Below are 18,088 nucleotides of genomic sequence, written 5' to 3' on the forward strand. Positions count from 1 at the left end.
CCACAGACAGTATGAGAAAAATAATGTGTTTTGACCAATAAAGCACGTAAACATGTTCCAGAGGAAACCCAAAATACAATTATAAACCTAAAAATGGGCATAATAGGTCCTCTGTAACCCAAGGATTTGTTGTATAAACTGCAGCAATAGTTGCATTGTTGCAGTATATATATATGTTCAGACAGATATATATCAGACAGTGCCCATAATGCAAACCAAATCAATAAGCAATCATTACTTTAAGGAATCATTACTTTGTACCTTCATTGATGTGGTTTTGGTTTCAGTTTAAAACCTCAAGCTTGACAAGATATTAAATCAGCTGTGGTACTGTAGTCGTGTCTGGTCCTAGATTATGCTATATATCGTACAAGACCATTAACATCAATACAATTAGCCAACTGTTACATTGTAATGATTTTAACTATACATTAAAATACAACTTACATAAGCATGAAGTATGAAGATTTACACTGTAGAATAAATTTAAAAAATGATTGGGTAAAGTGCTGAATACATGATGTATAAGCATGAACGATTTTTTTTGCATATGTCTGCATCTTTGCATGCAAGGACACATACACTGTGTATGTCTGTGCATTTTATTCTTCCATGCATGTGTATTTTTATTCCTGCCTATGTAAAATTTGTGCAGTCAAGTAAGTAGAAGATTGCATGCTGTGGCTCGAGCCCCTACTAGTTGTTATCTCCACTGTACTTAAGTCAGCTGCAGACCTCTTCTATATTTAATAACCAACCTGCTGTAGTTTGACCCCCGTCTTGGCTACCAGTGAAGGGGAAACACATAACCACAAACAGAAAGTCCCACTGTGACACCTCTTACCCTGCGCCCAGCACTGAGTGGTTATGATCATATCGGCTGTGTTGTGTTTTCCTGTCACTCTGGCAGTGCCATTCAAATGGCTGAGGTTTGTATGAATAGAAGATGATTATGGTCTAGATAATGAGGGCTGCTTTAAAATGACAGTCTGACAACTGTACTTATTCACTGTGAAACTCATTACAGTTGACAATACACCAACAGTATCCATGCTAGTAAATGAGCAGGCTGTGGTTTATATCTTTGTCATCTTAAGTCATTATAATCACTATTGAATTTACAAGGAGTCCACCTATTACCCACTGCAGGGACAATGAAATAAATAAGTGTTCCTCGAAAAGAAAATGCCATTTAGACATGAATTATGTTTTTGCAATTTTGAGACCCTTCTGTTGGGAGCAGTCACCCATAATCTGATGAAGAAATGCATGTACCCACACCTAGACATTTGTGTACTTGCACACACACACACACACACACACACACACAGACAAACAGACACATGCTGTCAGGGTGAAGGGAGGTAGTGAAAAATGCAGGCATGGGAGCTATGGCAGCTGTGCCCCCAGAGGCTTGCATCTGGTCCAATCTGGCAACATGCTCACACACTCGCACACACACACATAGACATACACATACGCACACCTGCCAACTACACTTGCTGCTTGAGCCAACTGAGCACTGTTGGGCAAAATGGGTTTGGCAGCTGGGAGTTTAGAAGACTCTCTGGATTGAGCACATAAAGCTTGGATTTGGCTTTTTCAACTCAAAATATTGACTTCATGGTTAATCGTTTGCATTCATTCTAATTGCACATTCTCAGTACACTTATCTTATTTTGAAACCCCAATCTGTTAACTCTGAATTGTTTAGTTTCTCTGGTTGATGGAAAAAAAATGATTAGCATTATTCAAACTTTAAATAAAATCTAAAGGAAAAAAATCTCCAGGAGTCCATAATCGACTCTATTAAACAAGGATAAAGGGCTTGCTAATCGCTGAAAGATAAAGAATGAGCCTTCTGCCTGGCTTTGACAGTGTTATCTTCTATATGGTGGTGTGGTGGGCCCTATCAAAATGCGATTAAAATGACTGACGGAAGTTATCTGCATTCTCTCCGCAGGTCCGTATATTCCCTTACCTGATTGGTCGAGAGTCAGCCTTCGCAGATAATCTGAAATGGATGGCATGTGCTAACAAAGGTGAGATCTTACAACACATACATACACCTCTGTGCCTTTTTTCACTTGTAATCTGTTTTTGCAGAAGAAAGTTGGCGCATTATGCCGTAAACTGGCTGAAAATGAATTCATCGGGATTTGTTGAGGGTGTTTGACATATGTGTCTGTGTGCGTGCATGTAGTTGCGTAGACATGTGTTTGTCAGTGCTCATCACGTGCATGTGACAGCAGGCAGCTGGTTCCACTTGCACAGACCAGATATGTCACATTACATCTTCCTCTAAGCCTAAAGTCCAAACTATCTTGGTGATACACCACTTTCCAGTTGCTTTGTGTGTGGTCATGGTTGTCTCAGAGCATACAGCACTTTCCTTCAGGTTCTATATTTAGCTTCGAGGTGGGTGACAGAGACAGTCTGGCTCCATTTCCTCAGGCTGCTGTAGATAAGACAGGCAAGCCATAGGTCACACAAGGGGTGTGCATGTGTTTTTAGCTCTGTGTGTGTGTGTGTATATGTGTATGTGGAGATAAGAGGACAAGGCCGGCCGCAGTTTTGCTTGGAAGTGATATCAGAAAACCCATCTAGTCAGTTTGAGGGTGTTAATGGTGATGGTGAGAAATGCGTGTGTGTGTGTGTGTGTGTGTGTGTGTGTGTGTGTCGTGCTACGTAAGTGTATGTGTGTGTTTGCATGCTGCATGATGATTCAGACTTGTGACAGTGACATCCTTTCCAGCCTGCAGGAGCTGTGTAGAGGAGCCGTCGCTCTGCTCCCTGGCCACAACATCTCTATTCTAAACTACAACAGAAAAAATGTTTTTACTTCTTTGTTGTTTTTCCTCTGAGTAGTTTTGCAGGTAAGGTATGTTATACGCTGTCTGCCCTGTCACTGAAGGCTGTGATGTCAAAATCTCTCTTTGTGGCCTTTGATTGGAGCAAGGAATATTGTTAAAGTGAAAGTGTACCCAAATATGAAAATTCAGTCATTTTCTACTCACCCTCATACCGTTGGAAAGTCAGGTGAAGTTTTATAGTCCACAAAACACTTTCACAGGCGTTGCACTTATCTAACAAACAGTTGAAGCAAATGGTGACCAGGATTTAAATGTTAAAAAAAAAAAAACAGAATAAAACTACAAAATGTCTCCATACTGCTAGTCCATAGTAATCCAAGTGTCCTGAAAGCCCGACATGCCAAGTTGTCTTTAAAAATGTCACTGGCGTCATGTTGTAGCCTTGTAGTAGCCTGTAGCTCCTAGTGTGGGAGCTGCGTTCACATTTGCGTGCTTGTGCAAGACCAATGAGAGCGTATCTGCATGCCAGTGTTTACATGCTACCCTGAAGCCTCCTCCACACACAGTAGTTTTAAATCCGACAAAGGGACTTGTTGCTTGTTGCTTATTCCAGAAGTCTGTGTGTTGGGGGGAGGCTTCTGGGTAGCATGTAAACACTGGCGTGTAGATACCACAAGCCTAACACTCGTTGGAACTTCAGTATGCCAGGGTCCCACTTTTTATATCTGGGTCTATGTACAAAATATACCTCAGCATTTGGCCATTTACATCACAGTTGAGGACAGGCCATGACTTTTGTCTTAACTGAACTTTTCAATCCAAGCAGACACATAAATGCTAGTTCAGACAGAAAAGAATGTTTTTTTTACTAGGTTTAAGACAAGTACTTGAATACTGTAAAATGTAGTAAAATGTGTATGTATCTGCTTCTCTGATGAAGAAAAATTCTCATTTGGGTAGCTGTGTTCAATCTCTTACTTTTGTGATCAAAATGATCTCAATTAAAATATTGACATTGTTCTGTAAATAGTTTTACAATGAATAATAAATAAAGCAACCTCTGATCAAACCATATCAATATCAGATTTAAAAATACAACTTCTGTTTTGATCCCAACCATATCCAGTTTAAGCCACACCAAATTCCAGTTCGAACCAGGCTCATTCCAAGTACAGATATGGACACAGATAATTTAGTTGCTTATATAAATACAGATACAGATGGTGGTGTACTTGCTCATTTCTTGCCCAATTTTTGCAGGCAATATTTATGTTTTGAAGAAAAAGTCACCTGTATCAACGCAACAAAAATCTATGTGATTACGTGGTAAAGTTCAGCAATCACATTTTGGTATGCAAGTGTATCCACATATTTTTAAAGTACCTCTGCCTCGCATCATGACATCTTTCACCCCATCCATTATTTTCATGCATCAGGACACCTTGTGGTGTATTTTTGCTTACATATCACCCCAACCAAGGTCCTTTAAAAATATATTAATGCCCTCATCCTGACCAGACCATGCTGTGGCTGTCCCGTCCTGTGTGTACGACGGGGGTACCATGTCACTGAAAGCAGGGAGCATTCATTTTTCCTCTCCCGAGCTCATCTCACTGGCCCCGGTGGCTCAGCCCGAAGGACGCCCTCAGCCTTCCAGGGGGAGCAGTCATTCTTCACTCAGCACTGTGATAAATGATGCAGTTAGACTGAGGCAGCTTGCTTTGTGTGTCATGTGAGTCTGTATGTGCGTGTTGTCATTGTACTGTCTGTTGGAATAATAGCCGGATCCGAAAGTCTCTGAGGATGAAAAGGAGGAATCTGTCAAGGTTCACTTCCAGGTCAAGTTTGGGGTCAAGTCCATTCTTGTTGCTATAGTGATTGCAGTAATCATGTGGCTTTTGGTTGCAGCGTTAGTGTATGATATGAGATTTTACCCTTTGTCAAGTTTTTACTGTGGTTGTGATAGATCTTTTGTTATTTGGTAGGGCACATGGTTCTTTCGTGGATGTATGTATTGTATTAGGACTTAGGCTCTTCTCCCTGTGGAGTAAAGGTCGTCATTGGGAATGATGACCCCAAAATCTATTTCCTCCAGCTATGATTTTCTCCTTGACTGCCTCGCGGTGATGAAGGCAGTTTGCTGTTTTTACGGATGGATGGAAATGTGGTGGTCTCTCTCTTTCTCTTTATTCTCTGTGTCACTTCTTGTCCTCTCTCTCCCTCTGTTGTCCTGATTCCCTCTCTTCCTCTCCTCAAATCTACCCCCCTGCTGAGATAACAGTATATCCCCTCCTGCACATGCACATTAGCATCATAATGGCGGCATTACCAGTGTAGGAAATGGCATTGCATTTGCTTTAACTGAGATAGTTTTTTCCATTGCATTTACATACCACTTACCCATTCACAAACCCATGCTGGTTTGCTCTCACTTGTACATCACTGCAGGGAATACTTCAGCTATTACTCATACATGTATCCAGGTTTCCATCTGCTTCATCAAGTAAATATCTGCTGCTACCATACTGTATTCCAGATGTAGTTTCTCTGCTTTGGTACCAAGGTAAACAAAATGGGAGTGATGGCTTGGAAAAGATTATAAAGCCAAGCTGATATTGGATATGACACTTGCTGCAATGTGAAACAGTTTTGGAGACGCGGAGGCTGCACGTCTGCTGTCTGTTACAGGGCAGCATAGTGAGTGAGCAGACTGAACCTGGTCATTCTCCTTTGTATGAAGATATCTAAGTTTAAAAAGAATTTTACAGCTCGAAATATGTTTGTTTTTTTTTTTGAAAGTGGGCTTTCTATTCAGAAGAAAGATGGAAATACTTTTAAAACTGGTGCTACATGACCAGAGAAAACAGAAAAAGGACTGTGGCATTTGCTTTTACCCAAGAGGTAGAAAATCTACAACTATCAGAATGCACTGCCCTGCACAGCACCAATAAACAATAAACAAATAGCCTCAAACTACAGTTTAACTCTAAGCAGAAATATGTTTCTGAAAACATTTTAAGTGAGAAATAGGTGAAGCAGTAACAGAATCTTGGTTCATATTTGATTAGTGCTGCTTAGTTTTACCGTTGCAGTATGGCACCCATATTCTGTTCACATATTCTCATATTACAACCAAACAGTGTATTAAAATATGTTTATGAAGACATTTTAGGCTAGAATGAGGACAATAACAGAATCTTGGTTATATTTGATCAGTGTCCCCTAGTTTTACAGTTTCATCTGGTTTTGTCTAAGGTTAGCAAGAGAGAGCAAAAGTAGGGGTGTCTCTCTCTCTTAATCTTGTTCTATACTCTTTGTGTCTGTGGTGGTGGGTATATGAAAATGCAGAATTACAATCAACAGCTCTAGAGCCAGGGAAGATTCACCTTGAACTGGTAAAATTGAGAGAACTTTACCACATTTCATCTTCACATACTACCCACATTGTTATGATACAAAACCAGTAACAGCAAAGTATCCCTTTAAATGATTCATCATCATTGTCCCTCTTTCTCCTCTTCTTTCTGCCCAACAGGCTACTTCACTCAAATCTCCACATTGGCAGACGTTCAAGAGAACGTGATGGAGTATCTTCATGTGCTGAGTCGCCCCAAGGTGATTGACAGGGAGCACGACACGGTGTGGACTGAGGCCTACATTGACAGCACTGTGAGTTGACTATGCCATCTCTCACACGGTACAGGACTCCAGTTCCTACAATCCTCTCTTACCACACACATCCACTAGGTTGTGGACCTAGAATATTCTGTGATAGACTCAAAGATTTCAATTTAGTCCATAAGAAACCAAATCCATGATGCACAAAAAGGTACATTTGCATGTTCAGGATTGATGACCTATAGTATAATCCAAAGGTGAACAATAGTGATACAATGCAAGCAGAGGCCTGACAGTGTTTTGCCTTTGTATGTCAGACTGAATGTGTAAAATGTGTGTGTGTGAGCAGCAGATGGAACCATTAAGTCAATGAGCCTCCTGTGTGTGTTTGGACGTTGTGTAGCGTGAGTTGAACATACTGGGACACATTGGTGAGTTAGTCTGTGATCTCTCACCCTCATGCCCTGGCCAAACACACAGCTTATTTTCACTATATTATTTCTCAGTGAACGCATATAATCAAATGCATTGCTAAATCCCCTGTACATGCTTAGCTTTCTGGCACAGACATAATCATCACTAAAACACCCCAAAGGATAACACCAGACTGACTGTATGGGATTCTCTTCCAGCCCATAATATAGACACAATATACTGTCATTTTCATGCATTCACGGTGCTTCTCTTTTATTAGTTATTGTGGTTGGCCATAAAGAGAGAATAGCAGCCATTTGTCCTCCACTATTTCTGAATGGATTATGAGAGAGAGCTTCAAAAATGTAAGGAGACAAAGGCAAGTGCCCTCTAGCAGAAAAACGCACAGGCTATCAATGCTGCATGAAAATGGATTCTTTCTCACTGCGATCCTCTTCATATTCCTTTTACCTTTTCTCTGCCTTCCTCTGCTTTTTTCCTTCTCTTCGCCCTCATTATCCCCATCCATTTATCACAGTCAGAGTACATCCACCCAACACTGACTCAACACTAACAGCTTAAGTGTTGTTTCCTCTGCTGTGACCCTCCCAGCCATAAAGCTCTCCTCTCTTGACACAGTCACTGTTTTTAAAGTTGCAGTCAAAGTCAATGTCAGTGGATTTTTACGCTCCCACTGTTGTTGGCACTCCGTTCAGTGGAAACTGCACTGAAAAGCTTTCTGACACTTACCACAAATGTATTGACCCTTTCTCTCCTCCCCTCCTCCTTAATCTCTTCTCTTTAGCTCCCCCAAGCACAAAAGGTAAAAAAAATCTGATTGGAGGTCATTGCTGTGTCGTGCTGTGTTGAGGTCTGGTGTGTGTTCATGTGCATGTGGGTTTTGGTCTCGTCAAGATGACGGTATAATTTGGGTGAACTAACTACCATGCTGACCCATGGCATTTTCTTGTGCGTCCGTGTCGTATGTCACTTCTCTACGTCCTGATTCAAACCATGCATCGTTGTTGTCAAAGGTTCAGTCGATCGCTGTCTTCTGCACGTCTGATCAAGCACATGCAGACGTCTGTGCACACGCTCACACTCATTCATCATGGTGATGCTGTGTTGGCTGTGCTTTGCCGGTATCTTCAGCGCTGGCAGTGTGACTATATGTGTGTAATGTGAGGCTACATTTTTGCTCTTTGCTTGTGTGGTTTTGGTGTGAAAACAAGATTGCCTGTGTTATTTGTTTTGGTAGAATTCTCCAGAAAAAGCTGTTTTGTCATCTGCTGGGTGAAAATCCAATAGCCGATAATGACTGGCGGGATGATCTGTTCTGATGCCTTTTTATCATTTCCAGTGTTTTATTTTGCAGTGTTTTATGAATCATATGTGGGTTGAGATAAGCAGCTCTATAATCATAACAATGATGATGGTGGAACAGAAGAGTGCTCTGCCCCCCATCAGCATGAGCTGAACACAGAGCAGTCCCATTAGACAGCTGGCAGGCCATATGTCTGACATAGTACTGTTAGTGTGATAGATCCGAGCTTATTGACATCGAAGCGGCTCAGCAGAAAAAAGAAACAGATATCACATTGTCAGACATGATAATTGGGATTAGCAAGGAATCTGCACTGCTCCTTTGCATGTAATCGTCCCAGCGCAGTTCTGGTCTGGGCGCAAGGAATGCAAATACACAAACAGACAGTGACAGAGAGACACACACCCCCTGCGTGATAGTGTCTGATAAGAAGTTAGCAAAACTCCCGGGATTGGCTCAGTGTTCGGAAAGTGATGAGCATCTGGTATTTATGTTCCAGGGCTGATGTGTATCATCTTTCCAGATGTACCCTTTATCCTATCTTTTTCCTCTCCTCCTCTCCATTCCTCTGAGTGTGACCCAATAATCTTTCTAGCCTCGCCCCCTTTCTTCCTCTGTTTCACTCTCCAGCTTTTTTCCCCCCACCTGTGCTCTCCCCTCCTCCCCTGTCCCCCTTCCCCTTCCTCCTCTCCTTCGTCTCACCAGCTTCATCCATCATTCTCTGGCTCATTTGGCTTTGTTTCCCACTCTGTCGGATGAACTGACACTGGAGCTCAGGGATGATGGGAGTGAGGTGGGGGTGAGAGGAATGTTTCGGGGGGAGGACATTTGAGGGCAAGTATAGGGAGAGTGAGAGAAAGAATGTTTTGAAGCGAAAGGATGTTAGTGAAAGTTGGAAAGAGAACGTAAAGGATGTAACCAAGGATTTAGGGTTGAGAAAAGGGTTATTACACTGAAGAGCAAGATTGATGACATGAAGACAGACAAATGACAAAGCTGCGAGCAGTTGATTACCCTTTGATGACGAATTGAAGAAGTAAGCTGTTCAAAATGTCATAACAGATGAATAATAACTATTTCAAAGAAGTGTTAATAGTGATTGAGGCAATTGAGGACTTTCATAGATGTGCCACGTCTGTGCCAACTCTGCTCCATATCAGCATATCTGATTTTTTACATCCTGCCATTTTTTAAAATGTCTCTGTTGTCTCTTTTGGAGGTATCTTGTTGAAAGTTCACCACACTGCCCTCAAAATCGCCTGGGATTCTGCTCCATTTAGTGTGTATCTGTAAGCTCTCTGAAAACATGAACAAATATGGATGAAATGAACATAGAGTATGGACAGAAGGCTCTGCCCATCTACATATATGTATCTAACGCGACCTCACAAAGTGGTTTGTGGACTACTGTTTTGATGCCTTGAGTGTGACATTTCAGCCATTGCCATTTTGGAGCCAGAAGTGATCAAACTTTGACGAGAAGCTGGAGCTGTGTTTAGGCATGGATTAGACTCATAGACTGTAAAGAAGCCTCGCAGACAGCCTGTCATTCAGGCGGCCCCACCCATAAATATAAGTAATCTGGGGCCTTAATAAAATGTAAATGAGTGAGTTGTAACAAAATTCTTTCCCCGTACAGTTGTTATTAATGTTGAAATTATCTACAGACACCAAAACTGTTTCTTGCACCAGTCTGTAAATATTTATGCTGTGAATTTGGGTATTTTAATATGGGGGGTCTAAGGGGATTTACTCTGTTTTGGAGCCAGCCTCAAGTGGCCACACAATGAACTGCGGCTTTTGGCACTTCTGCAGTGGCTTAACTTGTAAGCCTTGGAGGTTGCTGCTTGATCAATTGTTGAGCATAAATGAGACCATACAAAAGCTCGTATGATATCCTGAAAAGTGCACACACATCGGTTCATATGATATCCTACAAATCAACGTCCCACAAATGACATTGCGCTCTTAACACAAAGTTACGTACTGAACGTAAAGATACGGAGGTTAGGTTTAAGAAAAGAGACATGGTGACAACGCACCGTAAAATGAATAGAAGTTCACTCAAACCTCACACAGTTCTGAAAACCAGTCTCCAAAGGGGAAAGCCTCTTGTTTAGTGACCCATCCACTAACCCAAACTGTCTCCCTTGGGATCATTGTCCTTTTTACTCCCATCAACCCATTGTATATGCAATCATAGCCCTCCCAAATACATGTGCTATACACAATTAAATGGCCCATGATAATGTAGGATATGCACAAATTTTGGTTCATTACCTACTGAAGTAAAAGGTACAAACATTCTGTCCCCATTGGGTTTGCTTCCCCACAGGGGCCTTCAGGGGGCTTTGGCTCCAGGGCTTACACACATAAGGGTCACCTCGTCCACCAGAATAAAACTTGTATAACCTAGATTACGGGGTGTCCTATGAGACAGCAAACACGGGCCAGGGGGTGCATATCTGAGCCCTCTGAGGGGTGCACGTGTGTGGGTATTCATGACAGTGGGGGTGTGTATTCGAGCCCAGAGGGGTTCCTTTTTTCATTCTCTGACCCACAGCAGGGGAAAGGACTTACACACCACATTTGGTCTAACTGTTACAGATAAAGCCACGGAGGTAGTGATGATGCAGACTTTGCCCAAATGTGTGATGAATTTTGACCTTGCATTAGAGGTCGCAGGTTATGTATGTATGTATGTATGTCAAATTCTGGATACAGAGCACTACCTTAGGGACTCGGGGCACGGTCATGTTGGAGGACACTCATTCAAAGTTCAAGGAAGTACCTCGTTCTACTCCCGGGTTTGGATAATGAAGTACAGGTTTAAAGGTCCTTCCTCCTCTGGGTAGCATAAGTGAGGATCTTTTCTAGCTGTGCTGTTGGCTTTGAATCCAACAGATGCCGTTGCTGGCTGCCTTTTTCCATGCAGCTCTTGTTATCTGCTTAATTACAGTATGTCATTTCCCAGAGCAGCTGGGCAAGCCTGATTTCCACCTAATTCACAAATACTAAAAATAAAAACATCGTAGATTAGTGACAAAGAGTACACATTTGATGGGACTGCTCAACCACAGTTCACAGGGATACACAATGAATGTCAGTCCATACATTTGCAGACTGATGATATATGATCCAGCAGACCTGAGCTTGAAAATAGATTTTGTATTTTTAGATGCCTCTCGTTTTTTTTCTGTCCTTTGATCGATCCTGTTCTCCAGCAGCAAGGCTGTCCATTGTCACAGCAGCTGTACTTAGGTGTGCTTTGTTCTCTCTTTGATGTCCAATCCTGCGTCCTGGATTGCTATTACCAGCTGTCTGAGCTTGGGTCACCAATTCCCCTTTCCCCAGTGTCTGAGGGAGACAGAATGGACGCTAGCAGTTTCCTGTCATTACCTATTATTACTGGAGGTAAATGGGGGGTGAGCGCTTGAAGGACAGCGTACAGGAAGTGTGTAATGTTCAGTTAAGAGGATTGGTTAAATGGGGTAGTTCCTGTGAAAAAGCATCGGGATCTAATATCTAACTGACTAATAATCTGTTGATTGCAGCAGCAGAAACAGATCACATGCAACATGATTTATGTTTTTTGCTCATCCCATCTCACTAACATAATTGTGCATCATGTTCTGGGATTCATATCGCACTTAATGGGCCTATTACTTCTGGTGACTTGAACGTAAACTGCGTGAGCGACTGACATTTTGACAGTTTTGACATTTCTAAATGGGCAAGGTCAGACCACTTTTTTGCCGAGTGGGAAGCCTTTCTTCAGTGTCTTCATAACAGTGTCAAGCTTTCATCTCTAATGGATATCATTGTCAGATACAGACAGCCGCTGGAAAGATAAATATCATAATTATTCCAGCAGTCTTTAGGGAGGAAAGATACCCAGATCCGAACTAGAAGCACTGCCTTTGGATAAGCTTATTCTGCAAGAGATCAAAGGCAGGCTGTGATTGAACACATTTTAAGGCAAATAATAAACATGAATAAATCATGTCATGGAAGTTTTGTAGGTCCCTCAAGAAGATAATATGACTAGGGCTGCTGCAGAATTCCTATCAGGTTCACTACTTAAGGAATGAGTGTTAATGTGCAGCTTGAGATATTCACTCATTGAGTGTCTTTAAGCAAGATGATTCATATAGTGTGTGTGATACCATGCTCAGCGCTATGTATTTTCGTTTCTTTTGTAAATATCAAAATGTTTCATCATTAGCGTCCCTCTTCTCCCTCCCTCTGTCTCTCTTTCTCCTCTCTCAATTGCTATCTTTCACTTTTCTTCCCTCATAACTCACTCAGTTGGACGACGGTCAAGGTCCAGTTCTGATGACCACAGTGGCAATGCCAGTGTTCAGTACCAAGAATGAGACTGTAAGTGCAAATAGAGTCCTACACAACAAATAGCACATTCACAGTCATTGCCATTACGTTTCCCCAACTTCCTTTCTTCAACAAACAGTTTAGTTTAATTTAAAAACTATGCAATTACATGTTGCATAACTCCCAGGGAATTAGGGTTTGAGACAATAGGCACAAATTTTGAAATAATGATTAATTATGTTTGTTGTTGATGGACACTAATTTAAGTTTGATTGGAGTCTGTAAATTTGGATACAGTTGAGCATCACTAATTTAATATTTATTATGAACTGACATTTTTGTGACATAAACAGATGATCTGTGGGACTGTTTTGTTTACTTAACATTTCAAACTCAATCTAAGAATCTTTGTCATTTGTATGCTTCCAGAGAAACAGAGGCATCCTGCTAGGGGTGGTTGGTACAGATGTGCCTGTCTCTGAGCTGCTCAAGACCATCCCCAAATACAAGGTAATGTTCCTAACATCACTTAGTTTTTCCTACAAATAATTTTAGATATCAGTGGCTATGTGAGATAACCCTCTACAGCACAGACTAGATACAAAGACTGACAACATATTTCTTACTTGTTTCTTACCACAACTTACTCCCTCTTTATTAAAATGAAGTCAAAATATCCTGGTTACAGCTGCTGCCATCTATCGCTGGTGACATCATTTGGAGCTACACAGTAGAGATTTCATTGGTATTGAATTCCCGCCCTTACACCAGTCCAACCAATTGCGAGTAGTGCCATTGATTGCGAGCCCACGGATTTGCACAAACAGCTGCCAATCATCAGTCAGTCGATCATTTATTCATCACATGCATTTATACAATGCACAACTCCAGTGAAACGTGAGCACATCCGCTTCTTTAACGAACAGTAATTTAGTCATTTTCTACATTTAACATTGTTTGCTGCAGCTTTATAGTTGTTTATATTTCTGGATTGTTCTGGTAATCCATTGTTTCTGGTTGTAGAATGTTTTGACCTTTTGATACCTGAGGAAATTGGCTTGATTTCTTTCGAAAATATGGCAAGTAGGCAATGAGCAACTTTATGAAAAATGGTCCAAAAACATAGCAAGAAATTATTTAAAAGTTACCTGAATTACCTGAAAATGAGCAACAAAAAAAAAGTAATTTTTTTAAATAGAAAGAAGAAAGTGCCCAAAGCATTTACATTTTTAACTTTTTTGTAAACATAATTTTAAATATATAATAAAGAAAATTATATAGTTTTCTGAACATATTTTTACCAGTTTTTTTAATAAGCCCCCCAAAAAAACACACACTTACATACAGCTAATTTTCAGATTATTTCCTTGTCCCCTTCATACAATTTTTTTTTACAGTTTACAGGACATTTCTTGCCAAGCTGATCCACATGTTTTTCCCTGTATTTTTGAAAGACATTAAACCAATTTCAGAGGTTGTTATTGAGAAGTGTCTGAATGTCAATCCAGGTGTTAAAGGGTTAAAAGTCACACGTCCTGACCCTAACAAGATGGTTGCATGGTCACTTCTTCCAAAAACAGGCAGAGCCACACTACAGCCACCTCTGCACCGCATACAGCAGTGATCCACAGCAGGAACAGGACAGCACCTCATAATGCACCACTCCTCATTCACTGTAAAGCACACTTCTCTCCTTTTTGGCACATAAAAAATGACCTCCTGGTTGAGTGGTGCTGTCCAAGATTTAGCTAAATTTCAGTGAGTCAAAGGATATTATAGTTAATGATATGCCGTTGGAAATATATGCAGTACAGAGAGCATCCAGTTTAACTCATGACTTCAAACTCCCCTCTTCTAGAGTGAAATAATTAAAAGCAGACTTGTCAGAAAAACAAACACTTGTACATGCATCAGCGTGATTAGAGCGTAAACTAAAATGACAGAAACTGTCTTGTGGAAAAATGTAATCGATGTGCACTTTGATCTTAAAGTTTTTGGGGTGCTGTCATGATGTCCATCTATATTATACAGTTCATGCTCTGCACCATCACACCTTTTATAATCATATCTTTTGAACCATATGGTTGGGCCTTGTGAATGCGCCATTTACCTGGATGTTAAGTCAATAAAAAAGTGAAATTATAAAGGTTGACGTTTTTCTACAGGTATGCTAATCTAACTCCACAGTGCAGTAATTGAATGCCAAAACCAGTAGCAGATAAATCAACGGTTCTGTTGAAGTTTTTTGAAATGATTATTCACGGCCCCCTCCTCCACCTCAGTAATGTCAGGAAAATTATACACTATGTACACCAATGCAATCTGATAGTGTCCCCCCGCCACATCTACTGTGTTGATTTCTTTCACGTGTAGATCTGATGCTTGGTTGGATGTAGAATTTGACATTTGGAAGTGCGTTATTTGTCTAGACGTGGATAAATTACACCATCATCCTTGTATTGTGCAGTTCTGTGAGTTTCACCACAAAGACAAAGATGCTGCCAGGGAAAAATAACAAAGAGCTTGATTAGCACAGATTTACAATTCGGTACAGATTCGCCATGCATAAATTTTGTGTGTTTGTGTGTATCCCTTCTAGCTGGGCATTCATGGCTACGCCTTTGCAATCACCAACAACGGCTACATCCTCACCCATCCAGATCTACGGCCACTTGTGAGTATTACCTCCAGCACCATTCAGATGCTCTGTAACAAGTTAACAGAGTATGAACCTTATTAACATAACAATCCCTTCTAGGGGCACAGAGATTGAAGTTCAAATGTATTAATTTATTTTGTACAGGCGACTGAGGAATACTAACTCTTGAGTTCATGTCAAGTCAATTACTGATTTTGTTGTCACATTGAGATGCCGATTGACATAGAAAATTAGTGCGTAGTTGTGTGGGTGCTCTATGTGCCGCGCGTGTGTTGGCTGCGTGGTGGTATGTAGATGAGGAGAGTGTGTTCCAGGCCTCCTCTGTGCTGTGAATAGACAGAGATACAGCTTCTGAATGGCTGTGATTAACTCTATTGTACTCACTCACTCCTCTCACAAGAGGATGAGGGGAGCGAGTGCAGAGAGGGAGGGGAGGGAGATTGAGGAGAGCATGGAACCTGCTTAACGTGAGAATAGGTGCAGGGTGACAAAGCGAGTTGCAATATCGGATGGAAATGGAGAGATATAGAGGGTTGAGAGGAGAACAGGCATGGAAGAGAGGAGGAAACAGACAGTGAGGCAGACAGACAGACAGATGGTTTAATTGCGATCTAATTAAAGACGTTAATGAACAGTGTTTAACAACTAATGAGGGGTGGGAGGCTGTCTTCACTGACAAAAGAATGGAGAGGGGGACTCACAAGTACACACATGTAGTACACATTAATATGGCCAATATTCTGGCCTCTGTCATCTTTATTTAATGTTCATATCAAACAGGGTCAGCCAGAGAGGGCGAGGAGAGTTGTATTTGGTGACTGAATTGTAAATGCTAAAACACTTCTGACCTTGTATGGGGATTCAGAGATAAGAACACCACATACAGATAGGTTTTGTCACGTGTCTAAAGAAATCAAGTGTGGCTTATTATAAAGAAGACAAGTTATCAGTGCTGATATAGTGCTGAAACAATCAGTTGATTAAAGGAATATTTTGACATTTTGGGAAATAAACACTTATTCCATTCCTTGGCAGAGAGTGAGGTGAAATGGCTGATGCAACCTCCATATCTGTCTCAATACGTCAGTCCCCAAATGACCAGTTATATATCAATTCATCACCCAGTCTTAGGCTGCATTTTGTGAAGAAAAGGTTGTTTTTCCTTGCATGCCTGTAGGGTAACTAGAATGAAAAAACAGAAAATTCTTCATGAATTGAAGTTACAGGGGCCTGCTTTAACAACAGCAAAACTACATCAAGATATCAGTTTACAAACTGTGATGAAGTGTGTGAAGTCATGCAGTATAATCCAAGTCTTATTTATCCATCATATGCTTAATACTTCCTGAGCGGACAGCCCTTTGTGAAGAGGAACTAAACTGATTTTTTTTAAGTTATTTTGTGACTAGTGTTTTAAAGAGTTACTTTGGATTTACCAAAATCAAACAAAAACACAAAAACCACAGTGAGGCAGTGGCAGAACAGCATGTTCAGTGAGGTAAAATTACTGTTTTTGTATGTATTGATACAGTTTTGCTGTTGTTAAATATGGACCTCTATGACCTCAATTCATTTAAGGATTCAAGGATTTTTCGTGTGTGTTTCTGGATTCTTCTCATGCAAAAAAACAGTTTTTTAAACAAATTGAACATAACTCAGGGTGAGAAATTGATACGCAGATTTTCCTTTGGGTGATAAAATCTTCCTTTGAATATGAAGCCACCACCAATAGACAATAAACCAAGCTTACCTTTTAGGCAACCTCACACTCATTACAAGACTCCAGGAAATCACTGCTCCGAGCCAAGAAATATTCACAGACTGTAACTCCCTGTAAAATCATTAGTTGCTTTTGTGTATCAATTAAACAAATAAGATATGGTGTTCAAAAAGTAAGCTTGTGCTGATGAATATAATTTTATTCGATTTTTTTTTGTTAACTTTGGAAAGCACCAGACTAACAGTTTCCTCCTACTTTAAATCTTATCTATTATCCATTATTCATTATCATATGTCATTAATTTGCTGCTTTCAGTTTCCCAGATGATTCTGTATCTGGCTTATATCATTGTAAATTGACTATCACTGGGTTTTGGACAAAATATGCAATTTCAGAATGTAACCATGGCAACTGGGAAACTTTGATTGTTTTTTGTTTATATTTTAATGATTTAGTCATTGAAAAATAATTGATTGACAGTATACTCTTTGTGTTTCATGTCTTCAGTATCTCTGTCTATGCATGCATTTGTGTTAACATGGGCCTGTGCATCCAGTACGGAGATGGCAAGAAGCGAAGGAAGCCAAACTACAGCAGTGTGGATTTGTCTGAAGTGGAATGGGAGGACAAGGATGACACGGTGAGACACTTGTAGTAAATCTAAGTAAAGCACCATAACAGTACCCCTTCTCCATGCAAATCTGATTGCTGAGACTTGGTTCTGTGCTTTGTGCTGCTAGCTGAGAAATGCCATGGTCAACAGAAAGACAGGGACCTTCTCCATGGAGGTGAAGAAGAGTGTTGACAAAGGGGTGAGGAATCCATAATTCAGAAATCCACAAACACACACAAACAAGCACTTTTCCAGTGGTCCCAAAGGGTGTGCAAGAGAAAATACTCTGGGGAGAATCCACTCTGCAGAGGGGTTGTCACACTTGGCACAGTGATGTACAGGATTGACTTGGGGATTTTGTCTCTGATTTTGTTTGCTCTGCATGCACGGGTGTGTATGTCTGTGAATGTGAGCCCCTTATCTCCACCAAGCACATGTTGCTGAGGACGGGAGAGACAGCAGCCCAATGATTCTCTTTTACTACTTTCCTATCAGAGAAAGAGAGAGAGAGAGAGAGAGAGAGAGAGAGAGTGTGTGTGTGTGTGTGTATGTGTGCATGCGTTTGCATGTGTGTGTGTGTGTGTGTGTGTGTGTGTGT

At 40.9% G+C, this 18,088-nt stretch overlaps 1 protein-coding gene across 3 annotated transcripts in view; it reads left to right on the plus strand.

The window, feature by feature from the left end:
• cacna2d3a (calcium channel, voltage-dependent, alpha 2/delta subunit 3a) overlaps positions 1 to 18,088 on the plus strand; it is a 139,882-nt gene that overhangs the window by 78,699 nt on the left and 43,095 nt on the right. For all 3 annotated transcript variants that reach the window (XM_042491919.1, XM_042491921.1, XM_042491920.1), the window contains 7 exons: positions 1,964 to 2,042; positions 6,349 to 6,482; positions 12,478 to 12,549; positions 12,928 to 13,008; positions 15,098 to 15,172; positions 17,434 to 17,517; positions 17,618 to 17,689. In XM_042491919.1, coding sequence (XP_042347853.1) covers positions 1,964 to 2,042; positions 6,349 to 6,482; positions 12,478 to 12,549; positions 12,928 to 13,008; positions 15,098 to 15,172; positions 17,434 to 17,517; positions 17,618 to 17,689 — 597 coding nt within the window. The remainder of the gene's footprint in view (positions 1 to 1,963; positions 2,043 to 6,348; positions 6,483 to 12,477; positions 12,550 to 12,927; positions 13,009 to 15,097; positions 15,173 to 17,433; positions 17,518 to 17,617; positions 17,690 to 18,088) is intronic.

The sequence above is a fragment of the Plectropomus leopardus genome, chromosome 8, assembly GCF_008729295.1.
Source record: "Plectropomus leopardus isolate mb chromosome 8, YSFRI_Pleo_2.0, whole genome shotgun sequence".
In the NCBI taxonomy this organism is placed as follows: domain Eukaryota; kingdom Metazoa; phylum Chordata; class Actinopteri; order Perciformes; family Serranidae; genus Plectropomus; species Plectropomus leopardus.